At 27.2% G+C, this 16,180-nt stretch overlaps 1 protein-coding gene across 2 annotated transcripts in view; it reads right to left on the reverse strand.

Moving 5' to 3' along the window:
- Window positions 1-702: 702 nt before the first annotated feature.
- The window catches only part of crp (transcription factor cropped), a 159,120-nt gene continuing 143,642 nt past the window's right edge, over window positions 703-16,180 (reverse strand). For both annotated transcript variants that reach the window (XM_075368665.1, XM_075368664.1), the window contains exons 3-6: window positions 14,482-14,632; window positions 13,111-13,436; window positions 11,156-11,523; window positions 703-6,076 (exon numbers count right to left, since the gene is read on the reverse strand). In XM_075368665.1, the coding sequence (XP_075224780.1) occupies window positions 5,716-6,076; window positions 11,156-11,523; window positions 13,111-13,436; window positions 14,482-14,632 (1,206 nt within the window). In that variant the 3' untranslated portion in view covers window positions 703-5,715. The remainder of the gene's footprint in view (window positions 6,077-11,155; window positions 11,524-13,110; window positions 13,437-14,481; window positions 14,633-16,180) is intronic.

Raw genomic sequence — 16,180 nt, forward strand, 5'->3', positions numbered from 1 at the left:
AATTAATTATTTTTAAGCAGAAAAACAAAAATCGATTCCACATTCTATTATACTGCAAGGAAAGTATGTAGCTTATTATATAAAAAAGGAGATAACTAGGCTTCTTTTAAATTATTTTATGAGATTTTCATACAAAATGTCATTAATATCATAATAATTAACAGACTTGCTAATTTCATTAACCGTGAAACAGTAGAAAACAGAAAGAAACCTTTTTTTAATTTTTTTGACATGTCTTTTGTAATTGACATAGTATTATTTTTAAATAATATGAACTGCAAAAACCCAGATTTCAAAATATTACTTTCAATTATGATATTATATCAAAAATGCTCTAAAATAACCTTGAACAAATGACTATGGCCACTGAAGAATGCATATCAGAAGATAATAAAGAAATAACATTAATGAGTACTTAGGAAAGCCATTTATTATTTATATGAAAACAAACGAATTGTGAAGACAAATATTCTGATACACAATGTTTACAAACTCAAATTAAATTTTTCTGCCTTCAATGTACATTAAGTCCTTATGTTCTGCATCTAAAGAAAAAATTAAAACATTTCACCCTTTATTAACTTTTAATATTGCCTGTTCAGTAGAAGTTAATTACTCATTTACCAATAGTGTCATGCAATATTTTTCAGAAGGATCATCAGTTAAAATATCAATGATGTAAATAAATAAATTCACAATATATATGTAAGTTAAACAGAATGTATTATTATAAAATAAACGATACAAAAAAATAATAATAAAGTACTATAATAAATATATACACAAGAATACAATGAAATAAATAACTAGAATAAAAAAAGAAAAAAAACATAAAATGTACAATTATTTTTCTATTCACTGTAAGTCTAACAAAATTTATGATTTTAGGCAATAAGGCCAGAATTTATGGAATGAAATCAATGAAAAAAAATTTTTTTTACAAAATTAAAATAATTTTTAATCATAAAAAAACACCTATAGAAAAAATGCAAGACAATATACCAATAAATGTAGTAATTAAAAATTTAACAAGCAAAAATAAAATATGTATTTTTAAAAATACAAACTTTTATTAACCAAAATTTGCTTGATTACTCACTTTGGGTACAGTTGTACTAAATAAGAATACATAAAAATTTGGAAGCTGTTCAATGTGTTTACATCCAATAAGTTAAAAACTTCCCTTTAATTAATCAAACGTTCTGATATAACATTATTTATTTTTTTAACATTTTTAAAATTTTAATTACACAGGTGAACAGAAGGCACAAACCACAGACATAAAAGAAATTATTTATTATAATCTTCCAATGTATGGAAGCTAGTCACTTACAAAATGATCCATAGATTATGATACGGACTGGAAAATGAAAGAACAGTAGTGATTTACACAACTGGTGAAACAAACCTACATACGCTACAGATAAGAAATGTTTCATCACAAAAAAGAAACATAACCACATTTTTCTTCGACTGTGTGCAGGGCTATTTTAAATAAGTTTCATAACAGATTCATCACGCTGCAAAATTCTGTTCAACGGGCACTCATGAAATTAGACTACAAGTGTTTAGATTTTTACTTTGGAACCATTCAAGGTCCATTATCAACCTGACATATCCAAGAAATACTCAAAAAGTTAAAAAAAGAACCACAATGGAATGCGATGTAATTACAGTGGAGATAATTCAATGCATTCAAGAATTATACAACTATACAAAATTGAAGAACAAGTTAAAGATGAAAATTTCAAAAATACTACTTACCAATGAATAACTAACTAATATTTATTATGAGACTTTTTGAATAATGAAGCATATTAACTATTTTTACTTTTACATAAACTATAATCTATCCGATGAGTATATATCCCATTCCTATGGTGCATGACTTCTGATTCACTCTGTAAACCACTTGTTTTTAAAGTTAGGAGTTTCTATATTGTAAGATATGTTTAGCTTTACCTTTTAAAACCCTATTACAAATATTTACTTTAAATTAATTTATCAAATTTTGTTTAAATTTATATAACTGATAAGAGAGTCTAAAAACCATTTATGTATAATGATAAAAAAAATGTTTAACTACATTAACATTAGTTGTTTTAAAGCAAATAATAATGTAATGCAGTGACTCCCAAACTGTGCGTTGCAGCCTCTTCACAGGGGCGCCGTGAAATATTGTAAAAACTTCATAATTAATTGAACAGAATAATTAATAATTAATTTAATGTTAATAAATTAAAAAAATTAAGATACACGAGTTTTATTTATTTTTACTCTTACTTAGGAGTAGTCATACTTTTACTTAGGGTAGGGCGCCATGGAAAAATTTTAATTGAAAAAGGGTGCCACGACTCAGAAAAGTTTTGGGAACCATTGATGTAATAAATAAGTATTATATGTTGCCTCCCAAGAGGATGTAGAACCTTAAAATGGTTACATTTGATAATTTTTAAAAAATAAACTTCATAAAAAAAAAATTTATTTCACAGATACAGTTGTAACTACTGTATGTAGTATTATTTTAATGTTTCAATAATTGCTACAATTCAAAAACAAAATTATTATCAACAGAAAAAATATATTTATTAAAAACAAATTTTAAAAAGAGTTGTTGCGCCCAAAGTGTTTATAAGAAACATATAAAAATATTTTTCAATATTTATACCAAATTTTTATTATAATTTGATACTAACAAATAATTAATGTAACTAAATGCTTCTTGCAGATTCAAATTTAATATCACTTAATATATAAAGACAAAACAAATTTACAACTACTTTAATGTACAAAAGTAATGAATGTAAGATACATGTAATGTAAAAAAATCTTAGTTATCAGATTTTTAATTAGTTCCATAATTTAATATTAGAAAAATGTACATAATAAAAAAACCAAGAAACTATATAAATATAATAATAATATAACAATAAAACTTGTTAATTTCAGTCAAGACTGACAGTCATATTCATCACTGTACAGCAAAAATATATTCATAAATATAAAATTACATACATAAAAAAAAGTAGTAACTGAATTAATTACACTTATTATTAACACAGCAAAACAACAATAATCACTATAATTATTATTTAATATAATTGATTATAGACGTAGATAATTTTAATACAATAGAACAGGGTAAGAGCAGATCTAATGTAAATTTATTTTGATAAAAATAAAAAATTTTGGAAAATTACTGCAATCTCCTCTCTAACGATAACAAAAAAAATTTAACGCATAAATAAACTAGAAACAAGCATATTCCACTGTAGACAAAACATTTAAAACGTAACTGATGTTAATTTAATTATGTAAAAAGATAAGATTCTTAGTAACTTCATTTTAAATTTCATAAATATACTTGTTCAGAAATAAAGTTACGATTTACAGATTTCACATGCAAAGACAAAGCACTTAAGTAATAAAATAAAATAATACATTTTCAAACTGTCAACTTTCTTTCTGAAATGGGGGTTCAAGTTGTTATTTATTAATGCATATCTAATGTAATGGTTACACTAATACATCACAACTAATTTTTAAATATGAATAATCTCTTAGAATGAACTAAATCACACCTCACATAAAAATATGTAAGAGCCAATAAAATGTTAACTCAGTAGAATAATGAACAATTAGTACATATATTAAAACATCAACCATAACCTTGTACTTCTTATGAAATGGCAACATAAATACTACTTATTTTCAGTTTAAATAATTAGTAATATTTTTTGATTGTTTACAAATTAATACCATACTTTTACACGCAATTTAATGAAACTTATTTGACAAATTAAAGCAAAATTAATTTTTATTTTTAACTAAGCAACTTAACCTTATTAAAGCATACAAAAAAAGTGTGAATATTTTCTAAAAATTATTATTCTGAGTCATCCCATAAGATATAAGCCTCTGAAATCATTTGTTGAATGCATTCATCAATAAAATTACGAACCTTGTTCCACTTCCTTTTGTTATTATTTTTTGTGCAAGGTGTCACAACTTCTATTCTAGTCTACCCCAACGTGTGCAAATCTTCTGTCAATCATAGACTTTAATGTCTTCACCAATTATCATTTTGTTACGTTAACTGTGCATACAGTTAAGTTAGTGGTTAAACACTGGTCTGTTAAATATTTTTATTTTCCTTTCCCTCAGTCATTATAATACATAACAAAGGAAAAACATTACTATCAATAAAAAAAATTATCTCCTCACATTTTAAATAATTTACAGTTTTTTTTTCAATGACATACATTTTAGCATTAAAATTAAATTTCTGATATTACTGCATTAAAAAAAGGCCACCATACAAATTTGGTTTAAAACATAAAATTTATTTTTGAATTTGTAAAAAAAATTGTTTTATAGTTTTATTAACAAAATAAATTCACTTTTATAAAAGTTAACTATAAGTTAACCAAGGATACTTTTTTCAAGTAAAGTAACTTTTTTAAAAGATGAACCAAGGTTAAAAATAGTATATTTTTTGATATAAAACATTTTTATTTAACAATTAAGAAACTAAAAAATAATTACAAAATAAGTAATAAATGTATAAATGTACTGAAATTATTAAATAGTTAGGACAGTTGTAAAGTACACAACAGGTAATTTATAAATTGAAGTTTCTCTTAACAAAACAACCAATAACTCAACATTTTTGAATAATGGGGAGGAAGTAAACCTTTATATATTTTTTCAGTCTACCTTATGCTATCGATAGTATATCATATATATACATTGTATATAGTAACATCAGCTCTTCATTATTCTTTAAATCACATGAAATGAGAGTGAAATCATTTTATAGTTACTTGAAAATTCAAGTTATACAAAGTAATTTCCTTTGAAAATGTTGAAATATTATGTTTCTTTGTGACAATGCAAGAATGCTGTGAAACTGAATGTTGATTAAGAAAATTTATTCCATGCAATTTATTATCAGAAAGAATTCCTGGCAAGGATCTCAAATTTCTAAACAATCACATCATAATCATACCTGATAAAACAATATAATTAAGCAGATACACGCGATGATAAAAATAAATAATTAATGTAAATCTTCATAGAATAAGTAAAATAAATAGAACAGAAAATAAAAAAAAACCTACAGAATACATTTTACAAAAGTTTTCAACTTATTTTTCAATTATAGATTTCAGATTATATTCTGTAAATAGTCAAATAAAAAATTTACTAACATACTACAGTTTATCTGAAAATGTTTAAATATCTTAATAAAATAGTCAGCGCCAAAATCAAAGCGATAAAATATTTATAACAAAATCATATATAGTAAAAATAAGAAAGCCACATCAGAAAAATTGCTTTTTATTATCATCATATATAATATATATAAGAAGAAAATAATATATTATAAAATGAGTATATTAATTTAGTTTAGTAAATAATAAAGAAAACATAGCAAAGTGAATCTGCAGTGGAAATGCACAGTAATAATATTTAAATTTTAAGTCTGGGTTGGAGTTTGGAGAACAAATTGTTTATGTTATATGATAATACAATACATAATTATAATTATAATTACAATAATAATAATAATCATAATAATTAATAATACAATAAGTTACAATTCATAACGATTCTAAGTATAAATGGTTGTTATCATAGAGGAAGAGAAACAGGTTGAGACCGAGAGGTTTTGCCCGATTGACGGCTGTTACATGACGCAGGTTGATGTTGTCATCACGTATGTTGTTTAACAACTATTACACCAGGACGTTGGTGCTGAAGAGGTGTAGAACGAGGTGGGTTGTTAAACTGGAGGAACGGGTTCATCTCTACCTTCAGTAGACGAGGTGTTGATGATTGTTTTGTCAGTGCAAGAGGTGCATCTTGCGGTGATGTCGAAGAGGATGCTGTTGTAGTTGCTGTCACTGAACCTGTACTCTGGATAGCAATACGAGGCCTCTGACCCCTTGAACTGGCTCCATTACTGGGAAGTTCTCCATTCCCACCCTCGCTAAAGAGTGCATCTCCTTCCAAATGCCGGATTGCTTCTACAATTGTTTCTAGGTTCTGCCTTGATGTACTTGCAAGATACACTCTGTAACATTTAACAATATGTAATTAATAGAAAGATATTTTTTTATTTATTTACTTTTAAAATTATTTATTTGTATTTGCACAATCTGATACCAGACTACAGCTGATGTATTTATTTTTTAGATGAGAGATGAATTCACGTAAATAGGGCATAATTAATGCCTGATTGGCATTCAAACCTATAATCTTCCACTTGAAAATTTTATTATAAAATAATATGCAGTGCAAAGCAAAAATTTTTTAAAGGTTAAAATACATACATATAACAGCATAATGAAATCACCATTTATTATGTATACCTCTTTTTTGAGAACTGATTACAGAAAAATAGTTATTCGCAAAACAATTAAGATATAACTAATGACACATTGGTATCAGATGGAACTAAAAGTATATAATAAAATGGAATATTTTTAATTATAGTTCCTACAAAAATCAAAATTGAATTAGTAACTGAGCAGATATTATTGGGATGTATAGTAGAGGGCATGAAATCTGAAGCTTACAGTCAAACAGCTAATATGCTGTATATCAACGATTCAAGACATTTCTCACATCAGTATTTACAAAATGGAAAACTAAATCGGTTCATAATTCAATCTCAATCATTTTACAATTTACATTAAAAGTAAATGATACTTAACAAAGAAATTGTTATCCCAAATCGATGTTAAGTGTAATTAAATTTATTTTATAATATTAATTATAATTAAAATAAAATTATCCTGAATTATTTCACTTGTAATTATTGTTTGAAAATGTTATAGGTATTTTGAAATATAAATAATGATAATTTATGGCCCAGCGATTAAAAATTACAAATGATGCATACGTTGACAAGATAGGTAAATATAAAGTCAACACTTCCTTTTAAATGAAACAACTTTGTAAGCCTGAATTATTGTAATAAATGAATCTTTCTAATTAGCTGACTAATAGTAAAAACTTTATTGACAGCAAACATCTTACACAAAATAAAAACAAATATTATTTTTATTCTATTTATAAAATACATTAAAGTTGAAGGCTTTGTGTAATAATAATAATGTTCAACCATTTTTTGCTTTTCTTGATTTATAGTAATGCATATATAGTACAGGTTAAATTTTTATTTGGTCTGTAGTTGCATGCAGGATGAATGAACTTAAATCCACTGTAACTTGTAAAAAAATTAAATCAGCAAGCTCAGGAGTTATTCAATAATGTGTACAAATTCATGAAAGAAGAAGAGTAAATTTGGAAAATCAGGAAATGATGACAAGCATATTATTCCAATTCAAAAGTGTAAAGAAAGAACAGGAGCTGCATGTAAAATATCATGATTGCAAGTTCAAAAATTAAGGAAACTGAAAAAGGAGTAATTAAAAAAATTGCAAGGAAACCCATCAGAGAGAGACTTCTACTTCTTTAAGTACATCAAGAAATATAAAATCTAGAACCAGTAACACACCTAGATGATCTCAACATGTGCTTAGTGAGAAGGACCATAAACGAATTTCATCTCAAAGAAAAACAGTTTCCCATTACCCAAAGATTGCTGGTACGTCTGAAAGTTTAGTAAGATTCTCAGGAAGTACAATAAGCCTATGGAGAGTACTAAAACAATTGGGTTTAAAGCGGGAAAAAACTGAAAACAATAGGAAACTTGTCATTGAACATACATCATGACAATATTTAACGAATGATAACGATTAAACAAATGCAGTATGTCAATATGATAAAAAAATTCAGAACTGAAAACAGCAGATTGTCTAACTTGAAAAGTTATACCAAGTCATACCTTAACGAAATCATGGAGAATTGTTTCAGGGGGAGGGACTTCTAACTCCAATTTCTAAAGGCAGTAGATTGATTATTATTATTATACATATTGAGGGTGAAATAGGATTTATTCTGGACACATTATTAAGCTGGAAAGCAAATGCAACAACTGGCAAATACCACAACTCTATGAATGCAAATAATTACTTAAAATGGGCTGAAGAAAAATTCATGAAAAATCTTCCTGAAAATATCGTAATAATTTTAGACAATGCATCTTATCACAGAACATTGCAAGAAAAATTATCCACATCTAATACAAGAATTCAGGGCTGTAATTATTTAATTACTGCATTTCATTCTCCTCTACTATGCTGAAATCTCAACTATACAAGATAATTAAAAGGAACAAAGAAAAATAATAGTGTTTATGTTTGATGAACTTGCCAAGAAAAACAGACATGAAATGTTACAATTACTCCTGTACCACCCAGACTTAAACCTTATTGAAATGGTTTGGTCTGAAGTAAAACAATACATTGGAAGCCACAATCTCACTTTTGACTGTAACGATGTTCAATGGATTGCTAAAGATAATTTTGTAAAATGGACGCAAAGCATTTGCATCCAAAAGTACAAAAAATGAAGTTTAATACGTTAAACAAGAGCACATAATCGATAACACCACAGAATCTTTTCAAATTTCTTCAGAAGATGATAGTGATAGTGAAAGTGAAGACAAGGGAAATTCAGACTTTATCAATTTGAATGATGATGAAGATGTTCAACTGCTTTAGTTTCTACAGTGTTGAATTAATTTTTATTTTTGTAAAGTTTGTGTATATTTAAAATTGTAGTATATTTAATTGTGTGTATATTTAAAAACATGAAGTAGCTTAGTGTTTTATTTTTCTAAAGATCTATAAAACAATGTATATATAACTTCAGTTAATTACACTTCATTTAATTCATCATTGGATCTGCATAATATTAACTGAAAAACATTTTTTTCATAAGATATATCTGTACATTATCAATTAAAAATGATTATATTATTTAATATTAATTTTTGACATGATTAATATTAATGTGAATGAAATAATAATGGTAATAATAAATATTACTAGTGCTAATTTTGAATAGTGTATAAATGTAGATGGTTCTGTATAAGTACAGGTAGTGAACCATATGTTATGCTTGTCAGATGGATCAGATTAAGGTAACACAGTGCTAAGCTTCAAGATTCATGCCCTTTACTATATTGGAAATAAGTTGCTAAGTGAGTAGATGGTGACAAAATGATTGACAGCTTGATATTGTTAGTTTTATTGAGTATCTCGGTGGTATTAGACTGTGACCACCACTACTTCATCTGCCAGCTGATGCATACCAGTGATGATAAGCATGGCTTATCACCTCCATTCAAAGTCTGTTCAAGAAGTATCCATTTTTTCGAAAAATCAGTTAAAAGTTCAACAATACATCTTGTCATATCCCAAAAGATATCTTATTAGTTCAAAGGAAGGCAAATGTGGAATCTAATTGATGATTTGAAAAGGAACTTTAAAGTTCACTAAGGAACAACTTCAGAACTGAAGTGGTTGGTAAATTATTATCTTTTTATATATGCTCTTTTAAAAGTTTAATATGAAAATTATTTTACAGTAATTTTATGAATACAAGTTCAGCTTTGATATTAATTTCTAATTTCTCTCTTTTACTGCATTGTAATATAATAATTCTATAGTTTTGATTGTGATGCTTATACAATTTAGAGCACGGAACTAGGATTTTCCCGAAAGAGCTGCAGAATAGGCTGAATCCCAACATGAAGAAAGATTTTAGTTCAGTAAAACTTTGCAAAATAAAAAATTTACCTTTCAATTAAAATCAAAGTTTATGTAGCAGCCTATTCAATCTATTAATTTTGAATGCTTTACATCCTTTACTTATTATACTATTTAATTTTTTTTTTCATGAACTAGAAAACTTATTATCAACCTAACATCAATACAATGTACACACATTACATTTTAATTAGAACAATGATTTAATTTTACAGAAATGCATAAGAGATAGTAGCCATTAAAAGTTTATAAATTTAAAGGACAAATGTAAAATTTCCTTATTTTACTTGCATTATCTTTATTTTTAAGACAATTCTGGATTCAAATAAATTTTGGAACTAGTCATAAAGTACAGAATCTGATAAATCTACTCTTTTTGTTTTGAGAAAATTTAGAATACTTCTAGGTGCTGAAAAAATTTCGGTGTATATTTATTTTCATTGATAAAAGATATAATTCAGTTACTATAAAAAAAATCTCAAACTTACATCCAGAAGAAATTGATGCTGTATAATTAATGATGAATTCAAATATCTTATTAATAGAATCAATTGTTGGTAAAGAGATGCAGTAGAAATCTAACAATGTGTGGATTTTCTTTTACTTCTGATAACGTATACTGATAAACTTATTAAAAACTGACCAAAACTACAGTAATTAAAATAAACATGCCTTCCAAGCTTATAAGAGAGCTTTAACTATATTATATAGTTTCCTTAATTTTACCAAATAGATTCTGGGAATAACTAGAATGCACATCATGCAAGTTATAAATGGGTACATATACAGTTCAAACCCTCTAATGTAGACTTTGATATACCACACTTTTGATTAATCTTAGTGGTCCAGGCTAGATGAATGTAATTCAGTGGTTGCAATGAAAAAACAAAATGCATATACAGAAATTACTTCCTCTTGAGTACTATAAATCTAATAGCCAGTCTTTCTGATATATTATTATGTTATCATGGGAGTATAATCATTTATTGAAAATTTCTTTCTTTAATGCTCCACAATTATCCTATTACTGTACTTTTTCATATGAGATGAGTATACACATACACAGTGAGATAAATTATAACTTTTAATTTTATAATTAAAAAAAGTAATCCAGCAATCTTGACTAGTTCTCACTCAGATTATTGAGTTTCTTAAGCATAATTTATATAGAAATTATACTAATGAATATCTAATATGCCCAAGAATATTAAATATATATATTTTTTTAGAGATTTCTACACAAAAACTGCTACACATAGAAAAATAAAATAAGTACAATTAACTTTTTATTATATTTACCATTAGTAATTAATTTGACTAACTTACTCGGATTAAAAGAACAAGATCTCACTAAAAGAAAATGTAATGATGGCTCAACACAATTGAAAATAATTTCCTTTACATTACAACACATTCCACTGTATGTTGTAACACACTTTCTTTAAAAACTGCAATATATAAATTTAAGTTACCTCGCTTGCGTCAGTTCATCACCGGCAGATGAATTTGGAGATGGAATTCTTTCAACTTCGACCTTAGGTTCAGCTTTGATAGCGGCCTCTAATATAGAGGTAAGTCGAGATGCGTTGGACGTGGAATTTGGAGCAGCAGGAGAAGAGGCTGGTTGTGGAGACGCAGGAGGGGTAGAATTAACAGTTGCAATGACAGTCTCTGTATGGGAAACGGGTTGCAGTGATGCCGCAGAAACTACCTGAAGTGTGGCTACTGCTGCAGCAGTTTCTTGTTGCTGACTCATAACGCTGGGCCCAGTTGCTTCTGAACCTGAACTCGAGCCAGACTCTCGCCTGATTGGTGTGATCACAGCAGGTTGAATTTCCTCCTGTAAAATCAATATACAATATGAAAGGTAAAATAAAAAATACATTATTTTTAAGTAAGTCAAACAAGAGACAAAATACAATTTGAAATATAAGATGTTACATTCACTACTAACTGAAAAATTACTCGCTAAGTTCAGATGAACAGTTTTCATCAGACTTTTTATTATTAATAATGCGTTTATACATACATAATTAACCTACCATTCTAGCTTTGTAAAACTGAACTAGAAAACTTTCAATTCAACTCGTAAATCTTGTATTTTTCAGTCTGCTACACACATAAATCTGCTAGGGAGGTGAATTGCATAAGTATAACATAGTAATATGCTTATACACTATGCCTTAAGTTTAATTCTTTTGTGAACAGAATAAAAAAATGCAGTTAAAGAAAAGCAATGTGCATTCAAATAAGAATAAGATTTACAAAAAATTTGTATATAACAATGAAAAATTTTATTTAACACATACTCCATTATGTTTAATGGGGTAAAATATTTTCACTGAAGCAGCCAAAATGTCTTATTGCAATAATTCAAATAATCTTTTCCTAAAAACAGAAAATTGTTGTATTGTAATAAAAGTATCTAATCACAACAGTTTTCAAATATTTATTTAAACTTAAGACGTAATGAAGTATTCACTTTTGGAAAGCAAGCGGTAAACTTATTATACTTGGAAAAAATTATCATCACACATAGGTTTGTATATTTATACATTTACCAAAAAAATAAGGAATTTGTGAGCCAGGAAACATGTAGTAAGTACAGCTATTGTTATAAATTTTACAATTATTTTGAAACCCTGACAGCAAATCATTGAATTAAGAAGAGTAACAGTTAATTTTATAGTTTATATGCACTTTTACATACATTTCATATTTTCAGTGATGAAATAGAATATAATGTGACATATGATATTATCAAGTAAGAGATCAACAAAAATTATATGATGAAATAAATTAATAAATAAACTAACATGGAAGTATAATAAAAATTATTACTTCATATTTTTACTTTTTATTGGGACAGTTAACACATGGTATGTAAAAATAAATCATGAGTAAACTGTGCCAGGCATGAGAAAAAATATTCCTTGATCAGAACAAATTAATTGTTTCCCACAAAAAATTAATATATACATGTATTATAAGATTTTACAAGCTAGAAAAAGCAAATAGTTTTATACTTGAGGATACATAACACTAAATAAAAGCAAACATGTTAATCGATTTTATGAATAATTAAAATGACATTTAATATCACAAATTATTTTCTATCAAAAGAAAGATAATGAACTCCAGTGACAAAACAATTCAAAAGTCAAAGTCAAAAGATCTTTTTTTTTGTAAAATTGTAAGCTGACCATATCACTGACATTTTCTACAGACATTAGGGAATCTGTCAACTAAAACAAGAAAACTGATAGTTCATTTTTGAAGTGAAATATTGCATCCATGTCAGGGCTTAAATTTATATTAGTACTGTTCAAGAACAGAACTTCAATTGTTTCTATCGATGCTTGAAGTCACATAATTGTAAAAAAACTTCAAAAAATCATTAAAAAATAATAAGTAAATAAATATGTACCTCATCCCTCTGCTGATACTGTAGTTGGACCTGTTGCGTAATCTCTCTGATCCTTTCTGGATATAACTGAGTCTCTAATGATCTGACCTGATCCTCCAATATCATACGTAAACCTCTTTCACGGTCCAATTGAACCCTTAATTCAATTAGATCTGCTGGATTAGAAGCTGCATTGTTTTCCACATCCATACTGGTGATGATTGTCGGGGAAGAACCGGCACCAGTAACTCCACTGCCAGTGACGATAGCTATGGGCTCAGGACTAAGAATACCACCAGCAGCTCCTTCATCAGACGACTCGTTTGGAGTCATTGATACCACAACACCTACACACAATTATTAAAAAACTAACAGAATCTGCAAACAATAATCAATAAAAATATTTAAAAAAAAAATAAGTACGAAACAAAGAACGACAGAGATATAACCATGAAAACTTTACGCTTAACGTTATTAAAAATTTTTCACTTCTTATGAAATATAACAGAACCGTTAAAACAGAATATTAAAAAATGATACCAATTTTAACTTCATACAAAGCACCAAGTAATTATTCTGTACCCTGCATTGAAAATCAATTGATATAACAAAGATCCACCCAATTTTTTCTGATCAATGTATATTACATAAATGTTAAATTTAACTTTTATTCAGTCCACAACATATTAATTTTTTATTGACCGTTGAATTAAAACTGATAAAATTTTAATTGACACACAAACATATGACAACTAAATCTATTAATTAATGCTGTAAATGTCACAATACCAAATTTTTGATTATAGATAACAGAAAAAACATTAAATATTATTTTTTATACATGAAGCATCAGAAAATGTTTCCTTTCAATAAGATTAGGTAATGACAACATTTGTATTACTCATATGAAAAAATAACTATTAAATGTTGATTTCATTAACAAGTTTTCAGGCATTAAATTATGTTAAATAATTTCAGTTAATTCCCTTTTTTAAAAAAAATTAGTGAAATAAAAAATTTTTTTAAAAATTATTTCTTTATTGTTTGTATCTTTAAATGAACTTATAATACATGTTAAGAATCAGTAATTTGTGTTGTAATTACAAACTTACACAATACACATTACAACTTGTGAAAAAACTTCTTAAAAATTTGTTTTTTGCAGTAAGTTCACAAAGGCATCCCAATCAAATCTCTTCATAAAAATATTTCTTGAATCCATTCCTACAATTCTAAAACCATTTGGAATAGTTTATTATAATGTTTATTTTTTCCCTCAAAGTTCTACATCAGAATCTTATTCATCAATATAATCTTCATCGATTCATGGGATTTTTGGAACACTTCAAGTATCTATTAACAATATGATCTGTAATCTAACATACTACTTACCAGCATCTGTTTTTCTCTTCTTAAGAGCAGAATTAGCTTCACCTTCATGTTGGTTTATTAGCCTCTTTAACTGACAATTTTGCGATAGAAGACGTGTTTTTTCTTGTTCCAGTTGGTATATATACTCAGCAGTCTGCTGAAGAATTGCTGCCTGAAAAAATAAACTGAAATTAAAATACTAATACAACATGCATAGTATAAATATCAGACAGAGTAAATCTAAGTAAGTACTTAAATTCAAAATAAACTCATTCATACTTAAATAACCGTAATCAATTTAAAAAAATTAGAATATATCCATTAAAAGATAATTTTAATGAATTTAGAACATGAAGCTGTGGAAAACATGAGCAAGAAATAGGGTGATATCATCAATGACTCATTTTTAATTACATTAATTATTTCTCTGCTGATATACTACATTTAAATGAAGCAAAATTAATCATTATCTATCCCCCCTTCTTTTTACTATTTGATAAATGTAGGAAAAATCAGTTTAAATTAAAATTAATCATTATTTCTTGACCAGATAACATTCAAAATTCATATTACTAAATAAACTAATGACCACATTCTACTACAACTGACATTATAGTTACATCAGTAAATCTTGAAAAAAAAAACCTTAAATCTAAAAAAAGAAGTCAAAACTGGTATAGATGTTATACATATCTATACAATCAAATAAATTGAATAAGCAATAATGTTCTAATACATTAGACACACTAACTGGAACAGCAAGTACTCAATAAACCTCAATTTGCATGAGTCATATAAAGGTATCTGTAGCTCTTATTTACAGAAAATATACCCAAATTGTATAAAACGTATACATATTTCATTACATACCACACAGATATTACGTATACTAGCAATTTAATCCTCACCCACTATTGGAAAAACATCACTCCTAGCTATGTTTTCTTCTTAATAGGGTAAAACATATTTTTTTGTGTAAATTTTGTCTACCAAGTAAGACTAAGTCATAAATGATTTAATGAAAAAGTATATTCATATTTTTTTATAATTATTGGTAATGTATGAAAATTTTGCTGAATACGGGCTGGGCAAAAGGAATGAAAGAGGGGACCGACTCATAGAGTTTTGCACGAAGTATAATTTAGTAATTGCCAACACCCAATTTAAAAATCATAATAGAAGAATATACACTTGGAAAAAGCCAGGCGATACTGCAAGGTATCAGATAGATTATATCATAGTTAAGCAAAGATTTAGAAATCAACTCGTTGACTGCAAAACTTACCCTGGAGCAGACATTGATAGCGACCATAATTTGGTGATAATGAAATGTAGATTGGGGTTAAAAAACTTGAAGAAAAGGTGTCAGATGAATCGGTGGAATTTAGAGAAGCTTGAGGAAGAGGAGGTGGTAAAGAAGATTTTTGAGGAGGACATCGCAAGAGGTCTGAGTAAAAAAGATAAGGTAGAAAATGTAGAAGAAGAATGGGAGAATGTTAAAAAGGAAATTCTTAAATCAACAGAAGCAAACTTAGGCGGAATAAAGAGAACTGGTAGAAAACCTTGGGTTTCAGACGATATATTGCAGCTGATGGATGAACGTAGAAAATATAAGAATGCTAGTGATGAAGAAAGTAAAATGAACTATCGGCAATTAAGAAATGCTATAAACAGGAAGTGCAAACTGGCGAAAGAAGAGTGGATTAAAGAAAATTTTGAG

The sequence above is a fragment of the Lycorma delicatula genome, chromosome 6, assembly GCF_047948215.1.
Source record: "Lycorma delicatula isolate Av1 chromosome 6, ASM4794821v1, whole genome shotgun sequence".
NCBI classification, from domain to species: Eukaryota; Metazoa; Arthropoda; class Insecta; order Hemiptera; family Fulgoridae; genus Lycorma; species Lycorma delicatula.